The sequence below is a fragment of the Chiloscyllium plagiosum genome, chromosome 6, assembly GCF_004010195.1.
Source record: "Chiloscyllium plagiosum isolate BGI_BamShark_2017 chromosome 6, ASM401019v2, whole genome shotgun sequence".
Classification (NCBI taxonomy): domain Eukaryota; kingdom Metazoa; phylum Chordata; class Chondrichthyes; order Orectolobiformes; family Hemiscylliidae; genus Chiloscyllium; species Chiloscyllium plagiosum.
Genome location: NC_057715.1, coordinates 105,728,939 through 105,756,247, shown reverse-complemented (window position 1 = coordinate 105,756,247; position 27,309 = coordinate 105,728,939). Strand labels below are relative to the sequence as shown.

General features: G+C 40.7%; 1 protein-coding gene across 1 annotated transcript in view; it reads left to right on the top strand.

The window, feature by feature from the left end:
* Nucleotides 1-274: 274 nt before the first annotated feature.
* The window catches only part of LOC122551079 (cytokine receptor common subunit gamma-like), a 53,642-nt gene continuing 26,607 nt past the window's right edge, over nt 275-27,309 (top strand). Inside the window, exons 1-6 of the mRNA XM_043692721.1 lie at nt 275-350; nt 5,742-5,859; nt 13,062-13,228; nt 18,333-18,468; nt 18,846-19,030; nt 25,879-26,024. Of these exons, the coding sequence (XP_043548656.1) occupies nt 275-350; nt 5,742-5,859; nt 13,062-13,228; nt 18,333-18,468; nt 18,846-19,030; nt 25,879-26,024 (828 nt within the window). The remainder of the gene's footprint in view (nt 351-5,741; nt 5,860-13,061; nt 13,229-18,332; nt 18,469-18,845; nt 19,031-25,878; nt 26,025-27,309) is intronic.

Genomic DNA, 27,309 nt, shown 5'->3' with positions numbered 1-27,309 from the left:
GCAAAAGATCATTTGCATTTGATGGAGCAAGCACAAGCTTTTAGAAACCACAGTAAAAATCCGAAATAAGATACTTTATTTGATTAAAGTGACGAGTTTGTAAAACAGGAAATGAGTTCAGGAAGCATGACAAAGTCAACATTTATCATTTAAGGATATAATGATAAGCCACAAGCTCCTCCATGCTAAACCACTAGCAGATGAATGAATTAAGTGAAGAGTGTAGTGGCAATCCATGTAGAACTAGACTTGAAAATCATTTCACTTTTCAAAAATGGCTTTGATGTTTCCTCTTTGTGTGGCTTTCCTTGTCAGTTTGCAACAAATGGGTGCTCAGTCCACCAAGAAAGGTAAGTACTGAATGATTTTTTCTATGGGATGAAGGTAGGACAGTTTGGACAAAGGTAAGGTGATTTGGTATTTGCCGTTGTAATTAATGTTTTTTTTAATGACATTGCTTTGAAGTCATGTCATATTTATTGATTAAAGAAAAATCCAGAGTCAAGCGATGCATGTCTACAACTTTCACATTATCACCATACACACTCTGGAGAGAAAGTGGACAGATCTTTGATTCCAAAATGCTTGAGTAGACATCCCTGAAACCTAGACATAGTAGAACATGCCTTGTTCAGCTTGGGTTCATCAGTAAGGAGAAAGTTGAACTCAATGACCTTTCACAAATTAACCGAGGAATGTGGATAGGTGGGAAACATGGTATGCCAATGCTTTATTGCCATCCCTGGGAGGTGCTGGTACAGTGGTAATGTCACTCAATTCGCAATGCAGAGTCCCCAGGACAATGTTGTGGGGACAAAGGCTCAAATCACACCATGGCAGTTGGCAAAATCGGTATCCAATACAAAAAAAAACTGCAATAAAGAGTTGGTTAATTGTGGCTATTGTTAATTAGCATAGAAACCCTCCTGGTTCACTAATGTCCTTTAGAGAACAAAATCTGTTATTAACCGTCTGTATAACATTTAACTCCAGACCAATGACAATGTGGTTGACTCTTTATTGCCCTCTGGGTAATTAAGGATGGGGAACAAATGCTGACCTAGCCAGTGATGCCCAGATTCTGTGAAAGAATAAAAGAAAATTGTATTGTTGGTAATATTTATATTTTATGTTAATTTAGTGTAGCAAGTGAAATAAAAGTCATATGCTATTGGTATTTTTTTTTTCTATTTTACCCAATGTCCAGATACATCACTAAACTTTGGCTCAAAAAATAACTCTTTTAACAAACTCAAGACAAGCATGGCCCTTATTTAGAAATGGAATTCTCTAGAGCTGTCACAGTGGCACAGTGGCTCAGTGGTTATCACTGCTGCCTCACAGTACCAGGGACCCCATTTTGATTTCAGCCTCGGGTAACTGTCTATGTGGGGTTTGCATATTGTCCCCGTGTCTGTGTGGGTTTTCTCCCGGGTGCTCTGGTTTCCTCCCAAAATCCAAAGATGTGCAGGTCAGGTGAATTGGCTGTGCTAAAGAGTAACACCTATAGTGTTAGGTGCACTAGCTAGTGATAAATGTAGGGGGGTGGGTTACTCTTCAGAGATGAGGACTTGTTGGGCCAAATGGTCTGTTTCCACACTGTAGGGAATCTAATCTAATCAAAACATTAACTCTGTTTCTCTGTCCACCGAAGCTACTGGACCTGGTGAGTTTATTCAACAATTTCTATTTTTGTTTCAGATTTCCAGCTTCTGCAATATTTTGTCTTTATTCTATGATAACATCGTTCTCTCTCAATACTGTGCTGGTGTGTGAAGGGATGACGTAGACAATCCCAACAGTGTGGATGCAGACCATTCAGCCTAACATGTTCACACCAACCCTCTGAAGAACACTCCACCCAGACCCATGTCCCAATCCTATAGCCCTACATTTTCCCATGGTTAATCCACCTGGTTTGCACAACCGTTGACATTATGGGGCGATTCACCATGGTTAATCTATCTAACCTGCACAGCTTTGGACCATGGGAGGGAACTGAAGTGTCCACCGGAAACCCACACAGACACAGGAAGAATGTGTAAACTTCACACAGACAGTGGCCAGAGGCTGGAATTAAACCTGGGTCCCTGGCATTGTGAGGCAGCAGTGCCACTAATGTCTGATGCATTAGTTAGTCTTTATGATGATAGTTGATTTAATGTTCTTTGCGTTTTTATTTTCACAATGCTTTAAGACCAAATCAGTTTTGTTTTATTATGTACCTGACATATGGAGCAATAGAGATAGTGAATTACTTTCTAGGTAATCTGATAATATTCTGCACATATAATTCATATATATTGCTCAGAAATTTCCATTGCAGACTAATGCACATCAAGGTGTGAATCATTGGTTTCTTGCTAATCCTTCCCCTGTTTGGAGGTTAAAATCAATGAAGTTTCTTTTTTCAATAGAAACCATCGTTGCGTGGAGACTATTGAATATTGCTAGATAAATTGTGGTGTTTCAGAATATCACGAAATGTTATATAGGCACTTTTATGAAGTGTTTACTTTTACGTCAGCAACATTTAATGTCAAAAACCTGTGAAGAGCTGTGAATGCTGGAAAGCAGAAACAAAACCAGAAACTGCTGGAAAACTCTGCTAGCATTTGTGGAGAAAAAGCAGAGTTAACATTTCAGATCCAGTGACTCTTCTTCAAACTCTATTTGCCCTCCCCAGTACCCACTGAGCTTGGGGGTTGCTTTCTGTGGTTCATGCACAAGGAAGCCCAAACCCCTGTGTGCTGCGCTCCCTGCAGTCACCATTTAAATAATATTCAGCTCCTCTATTCTTCCTGCCAATGTGCACAATCTAACATTTCCCCACATTATAGTTCATCTGATAAGCTTTATTTTCCCACTGTGTTAACCTGCTTATAACCTTCTGTAAACTCTTTGGGGTCATCCTCACTACATGCCTTCCTACATATGTTTGTGTTAACTCCAAACTTAGATGATGACAAATTCACTTCCCACATTGAGGTCATTAATTTTGTTTGTAAATAATTGTAGCTTCAACACTAATCCCTGTGGCATGCCATTTGTTAAGGCTACCATCCTGAAAATGGCCCCTTATCTCAACTCTCTGTCTTCTATTAGTTAGTCCATGTTAATATACTACCTCCCACACCTTGGGCCTTGTTATTATTAAGTAGCTTTATCTACAGTACCTTAACAAACAACTTTGAGAAATCCAAATATATTGCACCTACTAGCTCCCCTTTTTCTATCCTGCTCACTTTCTCTTCAAAACAAATTGATTACATTTGTCAGGCATGAAGCCATGCTAACTCTACTCAATACTATCATGTGTTTCTAAATGCCCTGCTATTACGTCCCATACAACAGACTCTAATACTTTCCCAATGATAAGTGTTATGCTAAATGGCTTATCTATACTTTTTTTTCTTAGCACTCTCCCTTTTTGAAGAAGAGTATTACATTTACAGTTTCCTAGTCTGCTGGGACATTACAAAACTCTAAGGGTCTATTGGAAATTGAAAAATTGCTAATACTACATTCACCATCTCTGTAGCTATTTCCTTTAAGATCATAACCAGCTACCATGATAAAACTTGCATCAGTGCATTCAGGGCATATGTGATTAAGACATTTGCCTGGGACTCTCGGCAATTGGTCAGTAGCAACGCCACGATACCACCATCTCCACTTTGGTCTTATGGTCAGGTTTTTGGTACATTTAAAGGGAAAAAAAAAGTGGGTTAAGGAGATGGAGATGTTAAAGGAGAGAATTCCAAGTCTTAAACCTTGGCATATTGTCCATTGTCAGAAAAGGATCCGAAAGAGACTAGAAATAGAGCAGTACAGGTTGGATCAGAGAGCACATAGGTAATATGGATAGGGCTTAGTGTTAGTCAGGACCTCAGCAATCAATGACCTTGCAGTTATGGAAGATAATCAGCCAAGAATACACTGGAATTGTCAAATCCAGAGGGAACAAAGGCACGGATTATGGTTCCATCAGCAGTTTTAACAACACTTCCAGTAGAAATGGATGATCTCATTAACAAGTGTTCAGCTGACAGTTCAAACTTGTATAAAAGGATTTTTTTTAAGCAGGGCTCTGTATTGACAGTTGGAGACAGCTGTTGAAAGACCTTTGCTTGCCTGTTGTATTTTCGTCATTATAATGCATTGTTCTTCCAGTGATCTCTTATGTCATTGTCTCAATGTTCATTTACACAAGGTCAAAAGTTATGAAGTGCTTGAAGTCTCTGTTGTTAATACTTTAATAGTCTGTCTGATTGGCTTTTACAGAAGTTGTGTGAACAGCAGTTTTCTTAAAGAAGATTTGTGAATGAGCATTTCATTTCTGAACAGCTCCACACTCATCAGTGTTACTTCTTGGAGGGCAGGTTCCTAGCTCCTTGAAAATAGAGTCACAGGTAGATAGGATAGTAAAGAAGACGTTTGGTATGCTTCCCTTTACTGGTCAGAGTATTGAGCATAGGAGTTGAGAGATCATGTTGCGGCTATACAGGACATTGATTAGGCTTCTTTTGGAATATTGCATCCAGTTCTGGTCTCCTTTCTATCGGAAGGATATTGTGAAATGTGAAAGGATGAAGAAAAGATTTACAAGGATGTTGCCAGGATTGCAGGATTTGAGCTATAGGTAGAGGTTGAAAAGGCTGGGGCTATTTTCCCTGGAATGTCAGAAGCTGAGGGGTGACCTTATAGAGGTTTATAAAATCATGAGGGACCATGGATAGTGTAAATAGACAAGGTCTTTTCTCTGGGGTCGGTGAATCTAGAACTAGGCGGCATGGGTTTAGAGTGAGAGAGAAAAGATATTAAAGGGACCTAAGGGGCAACATTTTCACGCAGAGGGTGGTACGTGTATGGAATGAGCTGCCAGAGGAAGTGGTGGAGGCTGATACAATTACAACACTTAAAAGGCATCTGGATGGGTATCTGAATAAGAATGGCTTAGAGGGGTATGAGCCAAGTGCTGGCAGATGGCACTCAATGAGGTTGGGATATGTAGTTGGCAAGGACGAGTTGGACCGAAGGGTCTGTTTCCATGCTGTACATCTCTCTGACTTTATAACTCCATGATTTCACGCATACTGTATGTTCAGTGAATAGGCCTGGAAAAGAAAGGAGAGGCATGGACAGGATGTGGAGCTATGGGAGTGCTTGTAGGAAAGAATTGGCATGTGTTGACAAGGTAGCTGTAAGGATCCATGAGATTAAAAAGGAACGTGAGTTAGTGTGGAGATGACAGAAGGAAGGGGTATTATGGTGAGAGCTAGAGGGCCAAACAGCCTTTACTACAACTGTGATTGTATCTCAGAGAACTCAGGTGGTCCTCCTAACCAGTCTATCCAGTATGCATTTACCCTGTGGCTCTGCTTTTGGCTTTTGCAAGCCATACCTCATCACACACTTACCCCTCTCTATTTAACCCCTCCACTCCTTTCATAAAGATCATGAAATTCAAAGGCTTGTCAACTCAGACTGTCAGACTTGGTTATTGAAAATCTGGTCCGTGCTGCCAGTTCTGTATTGACCTAGTTTTAATGCCATTTCACACCAGCAGAAGACTGGTCGAGTCTAAGCGGGAATATGTAATCCAGGAAAACGTTCTTAAAACCAATATTTTGAAATGAATCAACAAAAGAGAACTGTTATGAAACTTTTTTTAATCTTGTGTGTACTGCATTCCTGTCATATTTCAAATAATGCTTTATATCTGCCTAAACTGCTTATAGGAGAAAGTCTGATTGCTAAGCAGGTCAATTGTATTTATCACAATATGGAGTATGTAAACTGCACATGGAAATTGAAGGAAGGGACTGCACCTGATGTTAATAACACATTTTATTATGGGTGAGTAGCAGTCTTGATTAAATGTATTAAAATTTAAAATGTTCATATTTATCTCTTTCTTACACCTAGTATCTCTGTTGCAATCCTCGATAGCATACAACAGAAACTTTCTTCAAAAGACAATTCTTCTCTCATGTTCAATTTGTCTTTGTGACAGAATTTGACCCCATTTAACTCTTCATGTCATGGTCCATGTTCTTTTCATTTTCTCTCCTTGTTCATTCTTTGTTTAAAATTTGCTCCTTCTGCTCCCTGTGTCACTGCAGTGTTGAAATCCAGAATAATTGCTTGGTCCTTTATTTGGAATCATCTTATTCCAAAGAGTTGCTCACATCAACTGATGACCTCAATTCTGTCAAAATTCTATAAATTCCATTTCAAAAGAAACCATCAGTAAAAACTACAACAGCCATTCCTAGAAGTAGGATTGCTGTTTCATAAGAGAACGAGCAATAGAATAGAAAATAGTACTGAATCCTTGAATGGAAATCTAAAAGCATTTAGATCAAGTTCTGTTTTTGTTTCTGATCCTGTTGTCAAAACTTCTCCAAAAGGCATCATGTGAATTGATATGAATATCGAGAAATGTTACATAGAAGAACATTTAGTTCATTTTTTTTCCTGTGTAGCCCCTGAAAACCTAATTATTTCTATTCCTCTGGCTCTTGGAACATAGAACACTAAAGCGCAGTACAGGTCCTACCGGCCCTCGATGTTGCGTCACCCTGTAAAACCAATCTGAAGCCCATCTCACCTACACTGTTCCATACTTGTCCATATGCCTATCCAATGACCATTTAAATGCCCTTAAAGTTGGCTAGTGTACTACTATTGCAGTTAGTGTGTTCTACGCCCCTACTACTCTCTGAGTAAAGAAACTACCTCTGACATCTGTCCTATATATATATATATATCACCCCTAAACTTAAATATTCATCCCCTCATGCTAGCTATCACCATCTGAGGAAAAAGGCTCTCACTGTCCAAACTATCTAACCTCTGATTATCCTATATGTCTCAATTAAGTCATTTCTTTACCTTCTTCTCTCTAACGAAAGCAGTCTCAAGTCCCACAGCCTTTCCTTTTAAGACCTTCCGTCCATACCAGGCAACATCCTAGTAAATCTCCACTGAACTCTTTCCAAAGCTTCCACATCCTTCCTATGATGTGGTGACCAGAACTGTACTCAATACTCCAAATGTAGCTGCACCAGAGTTTTGTACAGCTGCAGCATGATCTCATGGTTCCGAAGCTCAATCACTCTATCAATAAAAGCTAACACACCATATGCCTCTTAACAACCCTGTCAATCTGGGTGGCAAATTTCAAGGATCAATGTACCTGGACACTGAGATCTCTCTGCTCATCTACACTATCAAGAGTTTTACCATTAGCCCAGTACTCTGCATTCCTGTTACTCCTTTTAAAGTGACTCACCTCACATTTTTCCACATTAAACTCCATTTGTCACATTTTAACCCAGCTCTGCAGCTTATCTATGTCCCTCTGTAACTCACAACATCCTTCATCACTATCCACAACTCTGCCGACCTTAGTGTCATCCACAAGTTTACTAACCCATCCTTCTAAGCCCTCATCCAGGTCATTTATAAAAATGACAAATAACAGTGGACCCAAAACAGATCCTTGTGGTACACCACTAGTAACTGAAATCCAGGATGAATATTTCCCATCAACCAACGCCCTCTGTCTTCTTTTAGCTAGCCAATTTCTGATCCAAACCGCTAAACTACCCTCAATCCCATGCCTCTGTATTTTGTACAATAGCCTCCCGTGGGGAACCTTATCAAACACCTTACTGAAATCCGTATACACCACATCAACCACTTTACCCTCATCCATCTGTTTGGTCACCATCTCAAAGAACTCAAGAAAGTTTGTGAGGCACGATCTACCATTCACAAAACCGTGTTGACTATCCCTAATCGACTTATTCCTTTCTAGATGATTATAAATCCTATCTCTTATAACCCTTTCCAACACTTTACCCACAACAGAAGTAAGGCTACCAGGTCTATAATTTCCAAGATTGTCTCTACTCCCCTTCCTGAACAAAGGAACAACATTTGCTATCCTCCAGCCTTCTGGCACTATTCCTGTAGACAATGATGACATAAAGAACAAAGCCAAAAGCTCAGCAATCTCCTCCCTGGCTCCCCAGAGAATCCTAGGATAATTCCCATCTGGCCCGGGGACTTATCTATTTTTACACTTTCCAGAATCACTAACATCTCCTCGCGGTGAACCTCAATCCCATCTAGTCTAGTAGCCTGTATCTTAGTATCCTCCTCGACCACATTATCTTTTTCTGGTGTGAATACTGACAAAATTTATTCATTTAGCACTTCAGCTATTTCCTCTGACTCCACACACAATGTCCCACTACTATGCTTGATTGGCCCTAATCTTACTGTAGTCATTCTTTGATTCCTAATTTCCCTATAGAAAGCCTTAGAGTTTTTCTTGATCCTATCCTCCAACAACTTCTCATGTCCGCTCCTGGCTCTTCTTAGCTTTCTCTTTCGATCTTTCCTGGCTAACTTGTAACTCTCAAGCACCCTAACTGAGCTATCACATCTCATCCTAACATGAGCCTTCTTCTTCCTCTTTACAAGAGATTCAACTTCCTTAGGAAACCACAGCTCCCACACTCGACAACTTCCTCCCTGTCTGACTGGTACATACTTATCAAGGACACACAGTAGCTGGTCCTTGAATAAGCTCCACATTTCAACTGTGCCCATCCTCAGCAGTTTCCTTCCCCATCCTATGCATCCTAAATCTTGCCTAATCACATTGTAATTGCCTTTCCCCCAGTGGGTGGCATGGTGGCTCAGTGGTTAGTACTGCTGCCTCACACTGCCAGGAATCCAGGTTCGATTCAACCTCAGGTGACTGTCTGTGTGGAGCTTGCACCTTCCCCCTGTGTCTGTGTGGGTTTCCTTTGGGTGCTCTGGTTTCCTCCCACAATCCAAAAAGGTGCAGGTCAGGTAAATTGGCCATGCTAAATTGCCTGTAGTGTTAGGTGCATTAGTCAGGGGTAAATAGAGGGCAGGGGAATGGGTCTGGGTGTCTTACCCTTTGGAGGGTTGGTGTGGACCTGTTGGGCTGAGGGGCCTGTTTCTATATTGTAAGTAACCTTATATATTTTGCCCCATAATATATACCTATCCCTTTCATCACTAAAGTAAACATAATCAAATTGTGGTCACTATTACCAAAGTGTTCACCTACCTCCAAATTTAACACCTGGCTGGATTCATTACCCAGTACCAAATCTAATGTGGCCTTGCCCCTTGTTGTCCTGTTTACATACTGTGTCAGGATACCCCCCAACACACATTTGACAAGTACTTGAACTATAGTATTCCCAGTGAATATTTGGAAAGTTAAAGATCCCCATAACAACTACCCTGTCACTCTTGTTCCTACCGAGGGTCATGTTTGCTATCCTATCCTGTACATCTCTGGAACTGTTTGGCCCTTTTGAAAACTCCCAGCAGGAGTTTCCTGTTTCTAATCTCCGCCCATACTACCTCAGTAGACGAGTCCTCAAACGCCCTTTCTGTAACTGTAATACATTCCTTGACTAACAATGCCACACCACCCCTCTCTTTTACTATTTTCTCTGTTCTTACTGAAAAATCTATATCCCGGAACCTGCAACAACCATTCCTGTACCTGCTCTATCCATGTCTCTGAAGTGGCCATAACATCGAAGTCCAAGGTACCAACCCATGCCGCAAGTTTACCCGCCTTATTCCAGATGTTCCTGGCATTGAGGTCGACACACTTCAAACCAATTTCTTGCTTGCTAGTGCCTTCTTGCGATCTTGAAATCTTAGTTCTGTCTTCATTACTCTCAAACTCCGTATACTCGAACTACAATTTTGGTTCTCATCCCCCTGTTGAATCAGTTTAAACCCACCTGAAGAGCATTAGCAAATTCCCCTCCAGCCCAGGATATTGGTACCCCTCTGGGTCTGGTGGAGACCATCCTGTTTGTAGAGGTCCCCACCTACTCCAGAAAGAGCCCCAATTATCCAGGAATCCAAAACCCTCCCTCCTGCACCATCCCTGTTCAACTCCTCTCTCTCCCTATTCCTCACCTCACTAGCATGACAGCTAGCTCTTTTGCCCCCAAGTTTGGAATTTCTTCCCTTTTAAACAGGGCTCAAATTTCCTTTGAAAATGACTATTCTGCCGGCTTACATTGTTCTTTCAACTTATGACAATGTTTCTGTATAAGAAAAGGAACTCCCTCTCCTCCCCTCTGGTTTGTTGTCAATTGTTGTAAATCAGTGTATAGTGAAGGTCAACGACCCTCCTCCCAGGCAAACCATTTCCCCCACTTGGCTTTGGATCACTCAGCTCCTGACCTCATGACAGCCTTAGTTCAAGACTGGACAAAGGAGCTAGACTCTGGAAGTGAGGTGAGAGTGACAGCTCTCGACAACAAGGCAGCTATTGACTGAATCTGATATCAAAGAACCTGAATACACCTGAAATCAATGGGAATCAAGGGGGAAGTCTCTTAGAAAGCGTGCAAGGGGGAACGTTTTCACGAAGAGTGTGGTCATGTAAGGAATGAGCTGGCAGAGGAAGTTGTGGAGGCTGCGCCATTACAACATTTAAAAGCCATCTGGATAGGTGCATGAATAGGAAGGGTTTGGGGGATATGAGAATCTAGATTAGAGTGGTGCTGGAAAAGCACAGCAGTTCAGGCAGAATCCAAGGAGCAGGAAAATCAACGTTTCGGGCAAAAGGCCTTCATTTAAGGGGATATGGGCTAATTACTGGAAATGTGAATAGATTAATTTAGGATATCTGGTCGGCATGGATGAATTGTTTCTGTGCTGTATAACCCTATGACTCTATGATTCTTCACTTATTGGAGATCATGCCTTTGATTGTGTTTATTAAAAGCAAATCATCACAGCTCCAATGGTCATGACAGGAATTCCTCAGATTAATATGGAGGCCAACCCATTTTCAGCTGCTTCATCGATGATCTCCCCCTTATCATAAGGTTGGGAGTAGAGATGTTCACTGATGATTGTGCAATGTTCAGCACCATTCATAACTCCTCAGATACTGAAGCAGTCCATGTCTACACGCTGCAAAGACGTGGACAATATCCAGACTCTGCCTAATAAATAACAAGTCATATCTACACCAGTTCGTTATGAAGACAGATTGGATAAACTGGCATTGCTTGTGTTGGAGCCGAGGAAACTGAGCAGGGTCAAGATTGAGATGTATAACATTATGATGGGCATAGATAGAATAGACAGAAAGAAACTTTTCCCTTCAGTAGAGGGATCAATGAGCAGAGACCATAACATTAAGGGAAGGGAATGGAGGTTTCGAGAAGATTTGAAGAAAATCTTTTTTCACTCAAAGGGTGGCAGGAATCTGGAACTCCCTGACTTCTAAGGATGGCAGAGATAAAAAGCTTCACATTATTTCAGGTATTTAGCTGTGCACTTGTGATGCCAAACGCAGCCAAGACTAGGGCCAAGTGCTAGAAAATGGGATTGGAATAATTACAAAAACAGAATTTGCTGAAAGAGCTCAGCAGGTCTGGTGGCACCTTTGGATAGAAAGCAAAGTTAATATTTGGGTCCAATGACCCTTTCTCAGAAATTGGAATAGTTAGTTGGTTGTTTTTAACCTACATGAACTCAATGAGTCAAAGGGCCTTTTTTCTGTACTGTAGTCCGATATGACTCGATGACTCCTTAACAAAAAGGCCACTAAATGAGAACTTCATATCAAACAACTTTCACTTGAGATTCAATAGCATGAATATCTCTGCAACTCCACTATCAATATTCTGGGGATTAACATTGACCAGAAACTAAACTGGGCAGGCTATGTAAATACTGTGGCTACAAGAGCAGATCACAGACTTCAAATTTGGCAACATTAACTCACCTCCTGCCTCCCCAATACCCATTCACCATCTACAAGGCACGAGTCAGGAGTGTGATGGAATATTCCCCAATTACCTGGATGAGTGCAGCTCCAACGACACTCAAGAAGCTTTGATGTGGATTTGCCAGTGTTGAGATTGGGGTGAACAAAGTCAGAAGTCACACCACACCAGGTTATAATCCAACAGGTTTATTTGAAATCACAAGCTTTCGGAGCACTGCTCCTTCATCACCCATGATGAAGCAGCAGCACTCCAAAAGCTTGTGATGTCAAATAAACCTGTTGGACTATACCTGGTGTTGTGTGATCTCTGACTCAAGAAGCTTGACACCATTCAGAACAAAGCAATCTGTTTGACTAGAAGCATATCTGAGGAGCAGGAAAATCAACATTTTGGGTAAAAGCCATCATCAGGAATGAGCCCTTCCTCATTCCTGATGAAGAGCTTTTGCCCGAAACATCGATTTCCCTGCTCCTCGGATGCTGCCTGACCTGCTGAGCTTTTCCAGCACCACTCTAATCTTAACTCTGGTGTCCAGCATCTGCAGTCCTCACTTTCGCCGAGAAGCATATCTACCACCTTCAAAAGGCATTATCTCCACCACCAAAGCACAGTAGCAGCTATGGTACCATGACATATAAAATGCACTACAATAACTCACTACACCTCCTTCAACAGCAACTTCCAAACCCACAACCTCTATCACTGAGAAAAGCAGCAGACACGTGGGAACACCAAAATATGGAAGTTCCCATCTAAGCCACACAATATCTTGACTTGAAAGTATATTGCCTTCCCTCACTACCACTGGGTGAATGTCCCAGAACCATCTCCCTTCTTAATAGCTACGTGGCTGTAGTTACAACTCAAGAGCCACAGCAGTTCAAAAATGCAGCTCACCTCCATCTTCCCAGGGACAATTAGTGATGGCTAATCAACACTCACATCTGTGAAGAAATATTTTTAAAATTTCAAAATCCATCTTATTGTTGATGACCTTTATTAAACCTCTTAACTTTGACTGCTCTAAGGAAAACAATTGCAGCATGTCCAGTCTCTCAAGAAAATTGTCTGCTCCTTCTTGCTGACAGTGGACATCAAGTAAATTCTCTCCATTTTCTCCTTGATTTCCTCTCTGTAAACTGCTTATGTTGCTATTTAATTCCAGGGTGTATATGATTATAACAGTTAAATGTATGAAGGAGCCACTAAAATTTCTTGCACAAATAAATTCTCCTACAGGTTTGCAAAGTCTAACTTCCACAGAAAGTTCTGCAGTTTGAATAAAGAGAACCAAAGTTGTGGATTGAAAAAGAGAAAGAAAGCACAGAAGTGGTTGTGGTTATATATAACAACTCTGAACAATTCCATGCTGCTGGCAGTGGATAGCTTCCGACTTCAGAACCATGGTATGAAGAATTTGTGCTTGCAGCGAATTTACTCTGTGCGGTCATAATTTTCTTGTGCTCAGCTATTACACCATAACTTGCAAGCTACCCCATGCCACTTTGTCTTGGAATAAAGTCATTGTTCCTTCACAGTTGCTGGGTGAAAATCCTGGAACTCACTTCCTAACATCGCTTTTAGATGCCCTGTGCTCCAAAGACTGCAAAAGCTCATTAAAGGAGCTCACCACCATCTTCCCCAGGGCAATTAGGGATGGAGAATAATTCTTGACCGAGCCAGAAGCATCTACATTGTGTGAATAAATGGTTTAAAAAATGGCATTCCAGTTGGAGTGGGATGTTTATGTATTACAGTTCACAGAAAAGTGCAATAGTTTGTGAGAGGCGAGATAGACAAAGTTAAAAACACAAACACCAGGTTATAGTCAACAGGTTTAGTTGGAAACACTAGTTTTCGAAGAGCTGCTCCTTCAGCAGGTAGTGATGAAGAACCACCTGATGAAGAAGCAGTACTTCAAAAGCTCGTGCCTCCAAATAAACCTGTTGGACTATAACCTGGTGTTGTGTGATTTTTAACTTTGTCCACTCCAGTCCAAAACAGCATCTCCAAATCATAGAAAGAATAAGACTTTTCCTTATTTAACAGTAATCAATGATGCTCTCCTTTTAAGATCCTTTCTGAGATATGTTAGTCAGAATTGATGCTCCACATGAGGCCTAACCAGTGATTGTAATGATTAAGTAGAATTGCTTTTATATTCCATGGTAATTTTTTCATATTCCTGAGAGACAGTGAAAGCAAACCGATGTTTTCCCAGCGGAATGGGACTATTTGGCACCGCCCTTTTGGCGCTGATCATTTGGCCCCGCCATTTTGGCTCTAAACTGTTTTGGCGCTCATTATTTTGCCGCTGAGCTGTTTTGGCAGCAATTGAGAATTTAAAAAAAGTCTTGTAGAGCCTGTAAGAAATTTGTTTTTATTGCATTGTAAGAAATAAATCTAATTCTTTTTATGCATTATTTTTAACCTATTCATTATAAAAACGAAATTCTACATTTTGCTACATTTATCAAACACATATAGATAACCATTGTGCGAAAATTTTGGTTTGTTTCTCTTGCTTAGAATGTTTTCAGCCATTGATGGTATGGGCTCGACAAGACTTCTTTTAAATTCTGAATTGGTGCCAAAACAGCTCAGTTCCAAAGTAATGAGCGCCAAAACAGTTTAGAGCCAAAATGGCAGGGCCAAATGATCGGCACCAAAAGGGCAGTGCAGAAACGTACCCGACCCTTTTCCCAGAGGGCTAACAAGGGAGTGAGAAGTCAGGTGACACATTAGATTCAAATTGAATTAATTGTACAGAGGCTGGTATCCCATCACCAAGTCCCCCTTTGTTTACACAAGCACAGCACATGGACTCTGGCCGGCTAGCTTAGAGCACAGCACCTAGAGTGAGGAGACACCCTAAGACTCCTGTTTATATACTGTCAGTCCGGGCTCCCTGATTGGACTTGTTAACAACCCCAATCAAGGATCTCATACTTTATGAGATATATGTGGCCAACCTCATTACAATAACCAAACAAATGAACATATGAACTCAGCCCCTCAATCTTGCTCATCAGTAAACAAGATCATGGCTGGCCTGATTATTTCACATTTTCACCTTCCGCTAATAACCTTTCATCCTCTTTTATTTATTGAGAATCTATCTACCTCTGCCTTAAAAATATTCAAGGAATTTGCTTTCACTGCCTTCTGAGGAAGGGGGTTACAACAATCTCATTGCTCTGTGTGAAAGAAAGAAAATCTTCTCACCTCTGTTTTAAATTTACGATTCCTTCTTTTTAAACAGTAACCTCTAGTTCTATATTCTCCCACAGAGGGAAACATTCTTTCCGCGTGTATCTTGTCAAGACCTCTCAGGATCTTATATGTTTCGATAAAGCCATATCTTAAGTTTCTAAACTTCAGCAGATGCATACCTAGACTGTCCATGTTCTCCTCAAAATCCAATCTACCTACTCCAGGTTCCAGTCTTGGAACCATTCTCTGAACTGCTTCCAATGTATTTACATTCATCTTTTAAGTATGTACTGTACTTCATATTCCAAACATGCTCTGACTGATGCCCAATATAATTGAAGTATGACTTCCCTAGTTTTGTATTCATTTTCCTTCACAATAAACAATAATATTCTACTAGCTTTCCTAATTATTCATCTTACTGCATATTAACATTTTACAATTTACATAAAAGGACACTCAGATCCCCCGGCATCTCAGAGTTCTGAAATCTCTCAGCATTTAGATGTATTCTTATTTTCTTCATTCTTCCAGCTAAAATGGACAATTGCACATTTTTCCAGATTATACTTCATTTGCTGGTCCTTTTCCTAACATATTTTTGTAGCCTCCTTATGTTATATTCACAATTTATCTATCTGCATTTCTTCATCCCATCTTTAAATTTAATGGCTATACCTTCAGTCATATCATGCAAATCACATCATAGAGTCATAGAGTCATAGAGATATACAGCATGGAAACAGACCCTTCGGTACAACTCGTCCATGTTGACCAGATATCCCAACCCAATCTAGTCCCACCTGCCAGCACCTGGCCCATATCCCTCCAAACCCTTCCTATTCATATACCCATCCAGATGCCTTTTAAATGTTGCAATTGTACCAACCTCCACCACTTCCTCTGGCAGCTCATACGTACATATATTTTAAGAATTTTAGGCCCTAGCAATGATGCCAAAACAGAAATTGCTAGAAAAGCTCAGCAGGTCTGGCAGCTTCCGTGGAGAGAATGTTTCATGACCCTTGCTCAGAACTTCCTCAGCATCTCTGGTAAAGGAAAAGCTCTGCAAATTAGTTAACCATGATTTGCCTTTACCAATTCCATACTGGTTTTCTTTAATTAATCCATATTTGCTTATGCCATAGCTGCATGCAGGCTTTGTCTCCCCACCGAAGAAAGAGAGTGCAGTACAGGCTCATTAACATCATCACAGAGATGGCAGGACTGTCTGGTCAGCTTTGAATGGGCCTCTATTCACCAGAGTTTAAGGATAAGAGTGTACCTGATAGAAATACTTAAAATTTCAACAAGGCTGGAAAGACTAGATGCTGGAAAGGAGTTTTGCCTGGTTGGAGAGTCTGGAACCATGGGACATAATCTCAGGATAAAGGGTAGGGCTTTTGGGACTGAAAACTTTTTTCACTCGAAGGGTAATGAACTGATGGAATTCTGTACCAAGGAAGGCTATGGAGGCCATGACATTGAATTTATTCATGAAAGGGATAGCTTTTTTTTTTAGATTTTATAGCCATCAAGAAGTATGGAGAGGAAATGGGAATATGCATTGAGATAGAGGATCAGTCATGATCATATTGAATAGTGGAGCAGTCTTGAAGGGTTGAATGATCTACTCCTGCTTCTACTTTCTATGACTACATGAATCTTGTGCTACTTCTCGTCAGGATATCTGGTCGGCATGGATGAGTTGGACTGAAGGGTCTGTTTCCGTGCTGTACATCTCAATGACTCTATGTCATATGGCATTCTGGTAATGATTTTGGCCTAGAAAACTACAGACCCTGATAAGCACAAGTGAAATAGATCGAAATTCCATTTTGGCTGATGAAATTTATGAAATCCAGAATATAAATCTTACCCTAAAACTATCATTAATTGTTGCAAAGATCCATATGGTCTACTCATGTCCTTCAGGGCAGGAAATGGACCATTCTTACCTGGTTGGGTTAATATGTGTCTCCAAACCCGCAGCAGTGTAGCACATCCTTAATTTCCCTCTGGAATGGCCTGCTACTTGGTTATACCAAACTACTATTAGGTGTTTTCCTGAGTTCCCTATCAGATTTATGACTTGATGTCTTCAGAATTTTTTTAATTTCAAAAATATACTTTATTCATAAAAAATCTTTACATACATAGTCACTGAAGTAGTTTGGTTCTGTACAGCAACATGTGAAGAATCAAATCAAACACTGGAGTTTGACTCTATCCAACAAACATTTCTTACTTATACAAGATTATACTTATATATATTTGAGGCAGCAGAGGGTCTGATAACTGAACAGACCCCCATTTAACTTTGGACCTTGGGATGTTCCGGTCAGCAACATTCAATCAGGGTCAGCTTCTTGTTTTGGAAGAGCAACAAGTTTCTGGCAAACCAAAAAGCATCTTTCACCAAGTTGATGATCGTCCAGGCACAGTTGATGTTTGTCTCAGTGTGCGTCCCAGGGAACAGACCATAGAGCACAGAGTCCTGCGTCACGGAACTGCTCAGGACAAACTTTGACACAAGCCATTGCATCATCCTTCAGCCTTCTTTTGTAAAGGCACATTCTAGTTGAAGACGTGTGACAGTCTCTATCTGCCCCTCTCTCCCCTGCAGATGCTGCGAAGGCAGTGTGTGGGGGCACAGAGAGTCCAGGCATTTATTTTAAAGGATGTTACATGCAGACCACATCCTGAAGAACTTGTGGTCAAAGGTGTTTTTCTTTGCAAATTTCTCCACAAGGGACAGGTGATACAGAACAGTCCAACTACTTGGAGCATTCCAAGGGAACGAGGCCAGTCCCATCTGTTGCAACACCAGGGCCAGGTAGAATCTCAGTAGATGGTGACACTTGGTGTTTGTGTACCCAAGGTCCGTGCACAACTTGATGATGCTGCATGCAAAGGTGCCCATCAGGACGAAGGCAGCACTGGGTACGTTCTTCCTCCCTTATCCAGTGTTTAGTACATGGTGCCCCTAGGAACACAATCTATCTTCGACCTCCAGATGAAATGGAAGATGGCCCGAGTGACTGCAATGGCACAGATTAGGGGAATGGGCTGGACCTGCGCCATGTACAACAAAGAGGGTCCCACATCTGATGACCAGGTTTTTTCCCACAATGGAAAGTGACCAATGCTCCCAAAAGCCCAGTTTCTGCCTCACTTTGGTGATCCATTCCTCCCAAGTTCAGAATATTATTGCAGTTTTAGGAATTCACAGTCAAATATGGAATACTTCATTCTGCTTTACCTGTCTAATGCTATGTTTTTCATTCCATTGTACAGGACCACATAGATTGATCAATAAAGAAACAAACACTTCCAATTTGAATTGTACATATTATGATGATGGAAATCTCAGTTGTATGTGGATACAAGACAAAGATACAATGTATACTAGCGAATATGAAGTTAATTACATGTAAGTTACATTCCAGAGTCTGGGGTGACAAAGCAATCTGTTAAAATGGATTTAAAGAGCCGTTCAAAGGCTCAGTCAGAAATCCCTGGAGTTTAGAGGAATGAGCTGATTGAGGTCTTTCGGTTACCTCGGGTCAAAGAGGCAGCATATAAATTTAATTATTTTTTAATTAAAAATTAATTGGGAACTTCAAGCTAATCACATTGGAAATTCTGCTTCGTCCACGTTTTAATGTGTTGATTAACTCAGGTATGTGAAACCTTTTTTAAAAATAATATTATGGATCTACTGACAGTACTTGAGAAAAGACCATTAAAACTATTCCTGTGAACAGTTAACTTTCTCATTTAACTAGATTAACAAATTGTGCATTCCAGGTTCTCAGAAACTCCCTTGCATATGAAACAATGCAGCAGATACTTGCAGATCAATAGATTCAATGGTGGCTGCCTTTTGTTTGAGGATTCAAACATTTTTACATCCAACTGGCTCTATGTATACATCACTGACGTCAACAATTACACCATTGTGAAACCATATACATTTATGCTTGTAGAAGAAGGTATGGCCAATAACTTTTAACTCTTCACAGTTTGGTAACTCCATTCATGGACAGGCAGCAGTGCACTGGCTCTTTACTACTCCTGGCTTCATGCCTCATCTTGGAAGATATTTTTGTTGTAGGGTTGGAAGAAAAATGGGGGATAGGCAAATAGGCTACGCTGTCTAGTCATGATGCTGACTCAAAACATTGACTTCTCCACCTCATGATGCTGCCTGGCTTGCTGTGTTCTTCCAGCCTCTTGCTTGTCTACCTTGGAATCCAACATTTGTAGCTTTTCTTTTCTCTAGTCATGATGCTGCAGCCATCTTAACAGTCAATTGGTCCTTCCAAGCCAGTACTTTCTTTCACTTGTAATGAGTAAGTGTTGAAATGCCTGGTTTGCAAATGGGTTCCATTCTTGAGACTGTTTGCAAGTCGATTTGTATTCAAGCCAAAATGCAATGCAGGAGAATATAGAGGAGCCATTCATGAGTACAGGTGATGTTTTTATACTGGATCTTTAAAACCAGTATGAGATCATGCTTACAGTGTGAGTGTTCCTAAGTTGGATTTGCATAAATCAGGATTCCTTGTATTCCTAAATACGATAGGCCACGGGAAGGCTGACTGTTTATGGAACACAGGCTAATATATTATATTACTACTTTAAAGGGTGCAATAAGGTTATTAGGGTGCTATAGTAAAGGAAATCTGCTGTCCTTTTCTGTATGTAACTCTAGACTTATGGCATTGTGGTAAATCCTCAATTGTCATCTGAAAATAGCGTAACATTCAGTTTGAGGAAAATTAGAGATGAGCAACCAATCCTTGCTTTACTAGGGATGCCCACATTTTGAGAAAGCCAAAGAATATTTCCTTCACTTCCTTTTAGATCTATCCTCATTTGACATAGTTGCTATTAATATTTTACAAGGGATTTAACTAGGGATTCTCAAGTATTCTCTATTAGGTTCATTTGACTCCATTGTATGAAAATAGAACAATATCTTGTGCTTAGCCAATACCTTTGTGCTGCTGTTATGGTTCACCCTGAACTTCCACAGGAACTTCCATCCATCAGTCGTCTGGTAGAATATGCTTAGAGACATGCTTGGAGGGTGACATGATGACTTATATTTAAGCGCAATTGCCTCAGAGGACCAGGGATTTGGGTTCAATTCCTGCCTCGAGCAACAGTCGGTGTGGAGTTTGCACATTCTCCCTGTATCTGTGTGGGTTTCTTCCGGGTGCCTTGGTTTCTTCCCACAATCCAAAGATGTGCAGGTTAGGTAGATTATCCATGGGGAATGCAGGGATAGGGTATCTGGGTGAGACACTCTTCAGAGAGTCAGTGTGGGCTGAATGGCCTGCTTCCACACTGTAGGGATTCAAAGCTTCTATGTTACTTTTGCAATGTTTTCTTTGCTCAGTCAGATGAAATCAACGATAGTAAAGATCTAACAGACAGCCTGAACTCCAGAAGTGAGGGGAGAATGATTGCCTTTGAAATCAAGACTGCACGCTCCCCATGTATCAAAAAGGAGCCCAAGCAAAACTAGATACATTGTGAATTGGGTGTAAAAAGAATCTCCTTTGAGTTGGTATTTATCTTGGCAGTAAGGAAGATGGCTTCAGTTATTGGAGACCAGTCCCCTAGCACATCTAGGGACATTTCTGCAGGAGTTCTTTCGGGTATTTATTTTACTCAACTTGTTCAGGGATGTTACGACGTACCTTGGAACAGGTGGCAACTTGAGCCCAGGCTTACCTGGTTTTACATGTGGGGATACTACTCAAGAGCCCTCTCCACTCTTCAGGATAATGTCCAAGACTCAACCATCTTCAGCTGCTTCATCACAAGGTCAGAAGTGAGGGTAGTCGCTGATGATTGCACAATGTTCAGTTCCATTAGGGATTGCTCAGATTCTCAAGCATGGCTTGACAATAGCCAGGCTTACTTTGACAAGGGACAAGTAAAATCTGCACCACAGAGATGCCAGGCAATGAGCATCTCCAGCAAAAGAGAATCTAACCATTATCCCTTGACATTCAAGGGTATTATCATCACTAACTCCCCAGTTATCAGCATCCTGGGAGCTGACATTAACAAAAAACTGAACTGGACTAACCATATGCATATTGTGGCTACAAGACTAGGTCAGAGGTTAGAAATCCTCCAATCAGTAACTCACCTCTTGATTCCCAAAACCTGTCCAATATCAACAAGTCAGGAAAGTAATGGAGTACTCCCACTTGCCTGGGTGGGTCCAACTCCAACAACTCTCAAGAAATTTGACAAAATCCAAGAAATAATTGCCCATTTGACTGTCATCACATCTACATTCACACTCTTCAACAGTACATTCAGGATCAGCAGTACATGCTGAATATAAGACACCCCCATAATCATTTGTTCCTTTTCCTTTTAAACCTTTAGTTAATAAAACACTATCTAGCCCTCCAGTTTTGAAATTGCCATTTGATCTAGCAGCTAGCAGCTTGATCGCTTAATGGTTAACACTGCTCCCTCACAGTGCTGGGAGCCCTGGTTCAATTCCACTCTTGGGTAATTGTCTGTGTGGAGTTAGCACATTCTTCCCACATCTGTGAGTGTCCTCCGGGTGCTTCGCTTTCCTCCCACATCCAAAGGTTGTGCAGGTTAGGTGAAGTGGCCATGCTACATTGCCCAAGGATGTGCAGGCTAGGTAGATCAGCCATGGGAAATGCAGGGGTACAGGGATAGGGTGGGCCATGGTGGGATGCTCTTTGATGTGAACTTGATGGGCCTAATGGCCTGCTTCCACACAGTAGGGATTCTATGAATTGCAGAGGTCAGTTCTCAACTCTTACTACCCGTGGTGCAAAGAATATTTTCCTTGGTTAGTACTGAACTCTGCAACAATGACACCATTTGCAACAAAGCAGTCTATCTGATCAGCAGTATCCACCCTCCATCCACTTTCTCCACCTCCATGTACTATCGACAAGATGCACTACCACTCCTCTCAGCACTTTCAATCAAACCTACAATATCTGATTGATTGATTGACTTGAGCTATTGTCATGTGTACCTAAGTACAGTGAAAAGCTTTGTTTGCGAGCAGAACAGGCAGATCATAGTACGTGAGGAAACACAGATCATGGGGTGAAACACATCTTGGACAGAATAATGCATACATCTATCATTCAGAAGAGCAGTAGGTACACTCCAATTTCCCTTCCAGTGCACCGATCATTTTACTTTTGGCAAACACATGCTGCTCTTTCGTTGACACTGGTTCAAAGTCCTGGATCTCCCTTCCAAACAAAACCAGGGTTCACCATCGCCTCAGTTTTTTAAACTGTGCTTTGATAGACATTTCTAACAATGTCAGCACTTGCCATCCATAAACTAAATGATGTACAAGGTCATTTCAGAAGCCAGATTGCTGTGGATCTGGAGTCATATCAAGATTAAACTGTTTCAGGATAGTGGATTTCCTTCCCTAAAGGGTACTAGTGAGTAAGGTGGCCAAATTATAGCAACTAATGCTTGTTTCATGATCACTGGAATTGGAATAGAAAAAGAGAGATCCTGCAAAGTGATCAAGAGCACTGGGAAATCAGAAGATTGGGAAGTCTACAAAAACAAACAGGGGATAACAAAGAGAGAAATAAAGGAAGGAGAGAATCAAATATGAAGGTACGCTCACCAGTAATATTAGGAATGATAGTAAAGGTTTCTTTCAATACATAAGAAATGAACAAGAGACAAAAGTAGAAACTGGGCTGCTCTAAATTGATGCAGGAAAGCTAGTGATGAGGCTAGTGATAAAGAAATAGCTGAAGAACTTAATAAATACTTTGTGTCAGTCTTCACAGTAGAAGGCATGGGTAATATCCTAACAATTAAGGAGAGTCAAGGGACAGAGTTGAGTATGGTAGCCATTACAAAAAAAGAAAATGCTAGAAAAGCTAAAAGGTCTAAAAATTGATAAATCTCCTGGCCCAGATGGGCTATATCCTAGAGTTCTGAGGGACGTGGCTGAAGAAATATCTGAGGCATTGGTTGTAATCTTTCAAAAATCACTGGTGTCAGAGAAAGTCCCAGATGATTGGAAAAAAGATAAGATCAAGACAAAAGATGGAAAATTATAGGCCAGTTAGCCTAACCTCAGTTGTAGAATCCATTGTTAAGGATGAGGTTTCTAAATTCTTGAAAGTGCAGCGTTAGATTAGAACAAGTCAGCCTGGATTTAGTAAGGGGAAGTTGTGCCTGACAAACCTGCTAGAATTCTTTGAAGAGGTAACAAGAAGGTTAGACACAGGAAACTCAGTGGATGTTATCTACTTAGATTTCCAAAAGGCCTTCGATAAAGTACCTCAGGCTGCTGAGTAAGGTGAGGGCCCATGGTGTTTGAAGTGAGCTACTGGCATGGATTGAGGATTGGCTGTCTGACAGAAGGCAGAGAGTTAGGATAAAAGGTTCCTTTTCGGAATGGCAGCCGGTGACAAGTGGGGTCCCCCAGGATTCAGTGTTGGGGCCGCAGCTGTTCGCGTTATATATTAATGATCTGAATGAAGGGACAGGGACATTCTGTTGAAGTTCGTCAATGATACGAAATTAGGTGGACAGGCAGGTAGTTCTGAGGAGGTGGGGAGGCTGCAGAAAGATTTAGACAGTTTAGGAGAGTGGTCCAGGAAATGGCTGATGAAATTCAATGCGAGCAAATGTGAGGTTTTGTATTTTGGAACAAAGAATACAGACATGGACTATTTCCTAAATGGTGAGAAAATTCATAAAGCCAAAGTACAAAGGGATCTGGGAGTGCTAGTATAGGATTTTCTAAAGGTTGACTTGCAGGTTGAGTCCGTGGTTAAGAAAGCAAATGTAATGTTGTCGTTTATCTCAAGAGGGTTGGAATGAAAAGCAGTGGTGTGCTACTGAGACTTTATAAAGCTCTGGTTAGGCCCCATTTAAAATACTGTATCCAGCAGAGATTCAGACAGATGATCCCTGGAATGGCAGACCTAACATATGATGAACAGCTGAGGATCCTGGGATTGTATTCATTAGAGTTTAGAAGGTTGAGGGGAGATCTAATAGAAACTTACAAGACAATGTATGGCTTAGAAAGGGTGAACGCTGGGAATTTGTTTCCATCAGGTGGTAATACTAGGACCCATGGGCATAGCCTTAGAATTAGAGGGGGTAAATTTAAAATGGAAATGAGGAGACCTTTCTTCAGCCAGAGAGTGGTGGGCCTGTGGAATTCATTGCCATGGAGCGCAGTGGAGGCTGGGACGTTAAATGTCTTCAAGGCAGAGATTGATAAATTCTTAATCTCGCAAGAATTAAGGGATACGGGGAGAGCGCATATAAGTGGAGCTAAAATGCCCAACAACTATGATTGAATGGTGGTGTGGACTCAATGGGCCGAATGGCCTTACTTCCACTCCTATGTCTTATGATCTTCTGGAGACGAACATTATACTCCAGGTTCATAAATTGATTAGACCAGTATCTGTAACTTTAAGACTAGTATTTTGTCCTAGTTTCTTTTAAAAGAGAGATTGAGCTAGAGGGGATGAGCAGTCTGTGGTAACATAAACAATTTTTGAGGCCTTATGTTTTTTTTTAAAGTTGGAACAATAGAAGCAGCCTGGATGGGTGTGGTCAGCTCTCACAGACCAGGCTTTCTAATTTCCTTTTATGTTTAAGCAGTTGCTGTTGTGGGTTTGAAGAAGTGGAAGCTATTTTTCCCTCTCTTGATTGCAACCGAAAGATAGAGTTTCTCCTCCTTCTATGGGCATTGCATGTGAGAAAGTCTGATTTCTAAATTTGCCTTTTGACCAAAGGGTGTGTTTATGGAAAGTTACTATTTTGCAACAGGTTAATGTGTAATAAGTACTGCACCTCTTATTCTGTTAAGTATTCCAATAGAATTATGTTATTTTTAATTCTTCTTTCTTTTGTTGTATTTTTAGTAAAGAGTTTGAATAAATTGTGTTTTGCTTAATGTCAAGTAGTTTGACCGGTTGAACTGTGTCTGGAACATGGCATGTTACATTTACTTTTAAAATAAGGAAACATTAAGGTCCAGGCTACCATCTTAAAATATCTTGCGGCACAGTGGTGAGCACTGCTGGCTCACAGCGCGAGGGACCCGGTTTCAAATCCAGCCTCGGCTGACTGTCTGTGTGAAGTTTGCACATTCTCCCAGTGTCTGCGTGGGTTTCCCCCATGTGCTCCAGTTTCCTCTTGCAATCCAAAGATGTGCAGGTTAGGTTAATCGGTCATGCTAAATTGCCCATAGTGTTCAGGTTAGGTCCATTAGTCAAGAGTAAATATAGGATAATAGGGTAGGGAAATAAGCCTGGGTGGGTTACTCTCTGGAGGGTCAGTGTGGACTCGTTGGGCCAAAGGACCTGCTTCCACACTGTAAGGATTATATGGATTCTATGGGCCTAGTCTGGTTTATAACAGCTTCCATGATGGTGTTTGAATGTACATACCCACATTGGTAGTCTGAATGTTAGACCAGTGGCATTATGACTAATGCATTATCTTCTACCCACTCTTCAAGAAGGTAGCTCATTACCATCTTCCCCAGGAGCAACTAAGGAATGGACAGTAAATCATTGTCTTTGCTGATATACTATGACCCAGGGATTAAGTCCAATGCATTCAAATAGCCAGCATAAATACGGGAATACCAGTTTATTAAAACTTTAACCTTTCGGAAGAAAATGTTAAATGGAGGATTGGTCTACCATAAGTAAAGTGTATTACGTTGAAAGGAAATGTTTTGCTTTTCATCATGCAAACAATGTTTAGGTTATATTTCATTGGTATTTTAATTTAGTTATGATTCTTATCATTCCAGTTAAACTGAATCCACCCCAAAACCTGAGTGCTAAACTTATTGGAAAGGAGGAGATTTTGTTGACCTGGGATTTACCAAAAAGCCAGAAGCGAGAGTGGCTTCAGTATGCAATAAAATACAAAAGCAACATGGACTCAAAATGGAAGGTTTGTGCTTTTCACATTGAGAGGCAAGAATCCTTTGTATTCTGCCCTTATGTGTGTTCTTGTGACTTTTCAAACCCTACCCATCGCATTGACATCCCTGGCTCGATAACTAAATGTAATTTCTGTGCTGTTGTACTTCTGGACTTGAGCTCATTCCTGCTTCTAATTGCTTCACCATTAGTGGCAATCCACTCAGCTGCTTGGACCCGATGCTAAAGGAGAATTCTCTCCCTATATCTTTCCAATTCTCTACCTTGCTCCTTAGTGTCTACCTTATTAACCACATTTCTAACTTCTTGTCCTAATACCTGTTCAGGTGGCTTCTTGTTAACATTATTTCTGATAGCCCTCCTGTGATGTCCTACTATGTCCAAGACACTACATAAATGCAGGCTGCTTTTTTGTTGGGCAGGAAAGAAGTTAGCAAGTCAAGGTCATGTGATGTAGAAAGGAACCTCTTGGTGTGTGAGTTAAGAAGAAATAGATGACACAAAATAACCTCAACAATTTGCAGTGAATTATTAAAATGCAATGAAGTAAGATACATTAAAATAAGATAGATTTTAATTCAAAATCATCAAGTTTTACTCCAAATGACTGACCGATATTTACTTGTAATTCATAAACACTCATAATGGACAGGAAAGAGTGTTCAATTTTCCTTGACCAATGCACTATCACGAAACTCCTTTGACCATTATTATAAAATTTAAAATAGAAATGATTTCCTCTCCTGTAGTGTTTAAGAAATAGCAGTCCTTAATGTCCTTTATAATTCCATCTCACTGCAGCATAATTCTCCTTGCATGATTAACGAAAGAGGCTTCGGAAAGAGGATGAGGAGAAAGTTAAAAAAAATTCAATAGATGGAGAGTTAAATATGTAAATTCAGCCCTTGAGAGAAGTTTCAATTCATTGCAGGCAGGAAATGTTGCAGGTTGTCCTGCTACACTAGAATTTCTGTGGTTAAATATCTATTAAAACCTCTTTTTATATATTTCGAGACTGAATAGGCTTAATTTTGTCTCCAGATGAGAATGAAAAACAAGCTATATTACGTAACTCTCCTGATTTTCGTTTCCATCATTGTGAATGGAACTGTAACTTGGGTGAGGTTCACAGATCATAGTCATTGTAGAGATGTCCAGCACGAAAATTGACCCTTCGATCCAACTCATCTATGCTGACCAGATATGCTACACTAATCTAGTCTCATTTGCCAGCACTTGGCCCATATTCCTCTTAACCCTTCCTATTCATCTACCCATCCAGATGCCTTTTTAAT